A 6,000-nucleotide genomic window follows, 5' to 3' on the forward strand; every position below is an offset into this window, starting at 1 on the left:
TATTTAAATAAGTTTTGTTTGTGTTTTCTTACATATAACTACCTACCTACCTACCTACCTAATATATACATATTCTTATAATTTCAACACATTTTTCGCAGTGCATGTCTCATCAAAGCTGTCACACGTCGCAGTGCAGGCATAAAAAGAGTGCCCCGAATGCGCAGCATAATCAAACGGTGTGTGTGTGGACCATAATAATGTTGACAATCATCCCAGTTGTCCGAGATGGTTTTGGTTTGGGCCCTGCCCCTAAGCACTGATTATGCCCAGGCTGAACTTAGCCCCATGGCCATGACAATTTACCGATTGTCATTGCCGTGTCTATAAATTTAATTTGACAAGATGCCGGGCCCTCAACGCTTCCACTCCCCCAACTTGCCCACTCTTGACATCCACTTCAAGCGTTGCCTGTATCCCGGATTTCACTCGTGGCTGGCCTGCGGCTCAAAATATTGCAAAAGAAGTCGGGGAATGGAGCCGGGGACAAGGAGACTTTCGGTCGCCAGCGATTTGCATCAGAATTTCATAATTATTGTTTAATCTGCACTTGAAGCTGAATCCCAAAATGTCGCAGACCTCGAGAGGATTCGAAGTGGAAATTGCCATTGGATTGGTTGTGAGCCAAAAAGTCTAAGTGTGCGATCAACGAAAGTGAAATATTGTAATAGATTATTGGTTTGTTCCACCCAGACAAGAAGGGCGAATAAAACGTAGGCAAAAAATCTACATACTGTAGGTATACATATGTATTCACAAGTACCTAGCAAAATTCTTTTCTATTTGTTAAAACTATATATATATATATATTGCACATTGAATTTTATTAAAATTAAATATTTTTAAGGAATTAAAGTCTCTTTGCGTCAGTGTGTCGGTTTATTCCAATTTCGGCTATAGTTTTTTTCCAACATTTTTTATTGCATGCGCAAGAAATCGAAATTCGACACTTCCTGCTGGTCGAGAATTAAGCTAGAAAAAAATAAATAAAAAAGGCAAAGGAAAACAAATTAAAATGGCCACTTGATGGCGATCGTCATGATTGGGGGCCAACACAAAAAGAAACCCAAATTTCCACAAAATTTCTTGCGCAATCCGTCTATCGAGTGCTTTCGTCTGGTTACATAAACTCCAAAGACGACCGATTTTGTTGAGGAGGAGCTCCGAGTTCTTGGTAGAGAGCAGGAAATCCATATAATCAAAATTAAAATAATAAATTCAAGACCAAAATCTGAAAAGACCGCCGCAGTTGATACCGAAAAAGAGAAAAATCAAAATGGGAATGAAAACAAACAAGCTTGAAGACCTAATATTTTGTCAATGAACATTTACAGGGCAAGGCGTATATGAATTTAGAGATATGGACTCCGTCTCATTGCCGAATTACGCCGCCTTGATCCAATTCACCCCTCCTTTTCTTGTTTAAAGTCCGTCAGATTGCGATTGCCTCAGATGTTGATGTTGATCTCCATGTTGGCAATTGTAATCCAATGCTGCAGCTCAGATCCAACTTCAATTCTTCGATCGCTCCTGCATGCGCCGTTACGCGACCAAAGTTTGTTGACAGAATTATCCGAGGCCTCGGAGGGATCGAGATGTTTATTTTGATTCTTAAACTGTTGCCCGCGGTGGTCGTCGTCGTCGCTGGAAGCCCATTTATCCATGCCGCCAGACCACACAGCAAATTGACTTCTCGGAAATCAACGGATTCAGATCTCATCTATGACGAAAATTGAGATTTACCCAGTAGTTTTGAAAACATAGATGCTCATATGGTCTGAAGCAAAATGCAATGTTTCTCTACTGTTAATGACAAAACCATTATCATTAAATTTAGTAGCCTAACAAATTCTACTTAAATCGATCTGCTGATTTGTTTCAAATAGGGTATCCTATCATATTTTCACTGAATATAAGATATAAGCTTAAAAACCAATAACTCGATTGTAAGAAACGGAATTTAAAACTGCACGCAAAACCAAAAATACCTTAGTTATTTCAAATTGCATAACATTTAGGAAATATGACCATATATTTTAGGATTAAATAACAAGAATAATCCAATTAAAATTGTCGATACCATATTTTTAGGTAATTATATTCTATGATAACTAACAAGGGGATTAATAGCTGATATTGTCATTACAAACAATTTATTTAGTACATTTATAAACTGTTATAATCTGTTTTTCGATCTATAAGGTTTACCCGATTTTATACCTTTCAAAATATTTGCTGAAAAGAAAATTACCAATAGAATAAAATAAAAAGAATTAGACTTCAGTTTATGCTTTAAATTAGTTTTATTTATTACTAAATTGTTTTATGCACACTTATCAACTACTCACAATTGTTTTTAGTTATTAGTTTATCTTAAATTTGTTGTATTCAGTATTCGTGTTTTTCTTCTAGGCTCACACAGACAGAAATTTGAATCCGTTCAAAAAATCTTAAAATGTACAGAATCGCCTTTTTATAAGTGGGTTTGTGGGTGTATTTACATTTTCCATTATCGTTCTCAGTGCTTATTACATTGTATAGGACTTGTTTGTTTAGTTTACTCCAGTTGAGTTTTGCTCATCGTTTCGTTTCAGTTTCAATTTATACAACATCATTGTCGAGTGTGGTTCTTTAAGTTTGCGGTATTTAAACGTAATACAACCTTTAGTTTTTATTTATTTTATTGCTTACTGAAGGGGTGGAGTGGGGGGCGTGGCTAAAACGGAAACGGAAACACGGCCTCTAAGAACAACTATCGCATCTATGATATTATTATTCGCTTCTGCTGTCGCTTAATACTAGTAGAGAAACTAAGGCTAGAACTAATCAACAAATAAGCGTGTGTTACTAATTCGTAAATTGTAATAATGTAGCGATTGTTAATCAGAAGCTGCTAGTTTTAATTTATTTTTTTTTGTTTTTGTTTCTTTCGATCTATACAATGTTTGTCCTTTATACATACGAGCTCGAATTAATTTTATTTATAATCGATCTTTGCCTTAGTCAGACTGATAATCAGCAAAAGTTCCATCCGAATATGCACTCTCTCTTCCTCTCATTTCGCCCTATCTATTTCAATCTCAATCGATCACTTTCGAAGTTCTCAAACTGATATTTAATTGGAATTTATTGTCGCAAAGTACAAGTGAATTGAACGCTAGAAAACCCCCTCAAAAAATGCCTTATATTTTTATAATTTCTTGGTAAAAGGGTTAACCAAATTCCCTGAAAAGCGTTTAGTTCTGCAGAAATTATCAATAATTTTTTTAATTAACGAGAGAATGCATATGAATAGTAGTAGCATGAAATTTAAAGTGTTCTTAATATAATGAACTATTCAAAGATGATTTTAACATAGCTAGGTCGCATGAATAAATATCAACAGTGGTCTTAATGGGATGCCTTGCTCTTAAAATCAAAATATGAAATGAAAAATAAAAGTTCTTGAAATTAAACCTATTTTTTTGTTAACAATACAAAGACAACTTTAAGAAACTTATACAAAAAATTTCATATAAACTATCGTGAACGTATAACATAAAAATCAAATTTTTTTTGGGAATATACTTAAACTTTGAACATACACATATTTTTAATGAAATGGTATTTATCTCATTGTGAAAACCCTATAACAAATTCTGTGAAAATCATTAATTTGAGAGGATCGATCCTAAGCTCTTTAACAAACTATTCGAAAATCATTCTTGGAATTGTATTGATTTACTTTAAATTATGTCTAGGGAAAACCTCTGGAATCAAACTCTTTTGGGGGAATACCTTACACCCGGAATGCTTTTAACTTAGTTGACCAGCTGCTGGGGATTCCATTGCGGACCCCGATGATGGAGATGATGGTGCTGCTGGTGCTGCTGCGTGGCGGATGCTGAGGATGCGGAGGAGCCGCTGGCCACCGCCAGTTGGCGTCATAGGTAGAACTCCGGCGAACTCTGGCTATCGCCGCCGGCGGCTCCAGCACCTCCTCCTCCGCCGCCATTTCCGGAGCCCACCCGCTGCAGGCGCTGCATGAGGGCGTCCCGCTCCTGGCAGACCCTCGAGTACTCCAGCTTCAGGCGATGCAGATCCTGGTTGAGCACCCGGTTGGCCTTCTCCAGCTCGTGGCGCTGATGGAGTCGCTTGGAGCGGCAGTTCTGGGCATAGCCGCGATTCTTCAGGGTGCGCCTCTTCTGCTTCAGACGCACCACCTCCTCGCGTGGGCAGCCGTGCAGGCGTTTGTTCAGCTCCCGCACCGTCAGCGTGGTCAGCATGTCGTCGTTGAGGCAATCCTCCAGCGTGGCATTGCTGTAGGCACCCGAACAGGTCCGCGGCGACATGTTGTTCGAGGATCTGGTCGAGCTGGCGGAGAGTGGGCGGCATGGCTGTAGTGCAGCGCGTGTGATCACGCAGGATCCGCCGCTCACGCTGCCAGGACCGCCACTGCCACTCCCACCGCCACCGCCGCCGCCGCCTCCTCCGCTGCTGCCACTCCCATTGCTGGGCACTTGGGGCAGACAGGTGGGCGTGAGGGATCCGGTGGCACCGCTGCCGTACGAATTCGAGTGCATATTGATGGGCGTCAGTTCCAGGTTGTGGAAATGGTGGTGATGGTGGTGCGGATATTTGCCCTGTTGCAGCACCACCTGGTGCGGATGCGGATGTGGGTGTGGGTGGGGATGTGGATGACCTCCGTGTCCGTGCGGATGATGCTGGGCCTGCATCAGCGGCTGACCGTGATGATGGTGGTGAGCCGCCGCCGCCTGCAGGGCGTAGTCCCGCTGCCTGTCCCACTCCTCCGCCTCCTCCTGGGATCCGGGATAGGCCAGGGGTCGCAGGTCCAGCGGCTGTTGCTCCGCCCGTATGGAGTTGGTCAGCCACATCATGTCGTGGCTTAGGCCGGCACTCACAGAGGCTGCTCCGGCGGAGGCAGCGACGGCGGCGGCAGCGGCGGTTGCGGATACAGAACTGCCCGGAGTACGGGCATAGTGGTGGGCATAGGTTTGGGCCGGACAGCTGCTGCTGCCCGTGGGTGAACCCACCACGGGCGGCGTTTCCGGCGGCGTTGAGGGTACTCCACCCGGAACTCCGGCGGCCGCCGCTCCCGAGGACGTGTTCACCAGTATGGCCTGTCCGGGCAGCGGACCATATTGCTCCGGTGGCGGCGACAGCGGTTGCAGGCGCCGCTCGTCCATGTGCCACTGGTGGTGGCCGGAGAAGGACCTCAGCTTGATGTGCGGCGAGGGGGAGACCTCCACGGCGCCGGCGGGCTCTGGTCCGGAAAGGGGCAGCGATTCGGGCTCATCATCCGGATTTGTCGGCTCGCCGTGGATTGTCGTCCATTTGACGGCCACCGGTTGCGGCGGACTGTGATCCTCACGCTTCACATGACCAATGGTGGTCACCTGGGCGCCAGAGCCACCGTGGGCTCCATTAACGCCCACCTCCAGGTGGTGCAGATCGAACTCCTGCACGTACGTGTCGTTTATGGTGGGATCCTCCATTTTCATTGGATCGACCAGGGACCGGAGAGGGTCGTTTACGGGTCTCACATGCAAGGGAGTGGCCGTAGTGGGTGGTCTCGAAGGTCAACTACGCGATCGGGGACTACGTTTACGGAAATGGGGCACAGGTGCTTGTAGCCTTAGATTCCGCTTTTATATTTTTTATTCGGGTTTATAATGAGTTTACTATACAAGTTAGGATATTTCTTGATAAAATGGTTATTTTTCAAGATTTCTTTGATTTTTTGGTCGTGTTATCCAAGAAATTCGATTAGAAATTCTATCTTTACCAGTGTGTTTTTTTGCTTTTATATTATGGGTTATTTTAATTTAAAATGTAACAGTTTCTTTTAATTTAGCGATCACTTTCCGCACTTTGGGGCTTTCTTTATAAGCTCGCTCTCTTTCTAACTCGCTCACTTATTCCGCGAACGCGCTTTTCGCGTCCAATTTGAAAGAGTTAACGGTGGCGACTGAGCTCCGGATCCGGGTTTTACTTCTGCCG

At 43.8% G+C, this 6,000-nt stretch overlaps 1 protein-coding gene across 1 annotated transcript; it reads right to left on the reverse strand.

Annotated features, from left to right (window-relative positions):
• Positions 1–2,284: 2,284 nt before the first annotated feature.
• Positions 2,285–6,000, reverse strand: LOC108139046 (transcription factor Maf). The gene has a single exon (XM_017261663.2). The coding sequence runs from the start codon at positions 5,499–5,501 to the stop codon at positions 3,924–3,926; it is 1,578 nt and encodes a 525-aa protein (XP_017117152.1). The 5' UTR covers positions 5,502–6,000; the 3' UTR covers positions 2,285–3,923.

This window comes from Drosophila elegans, unplaced genomic scaffold (assembly GCF_018152505.1).
Source record: "Drosophila elegans isolate 14027-0461.03 unplaced genomic scaffold, ASM1815250v1 contig_814, whole genome shotgun sequence".
NCBI lineage: Eukaryota > Metazoa > Arthropoda > Insecta > Diptera > Drosophilidae > Drosophila > Drosophila elegans.

Bases quoted from the DNA above. Each gene is read 5' to 3' on its own strand.
- LOC108139046 (XM_017261663.2), bottom strand. From the start codon at position 5,501: ATGAAAATGGAGGATCCCACCATAAACGACACGTACGTGCAGGAGTTC.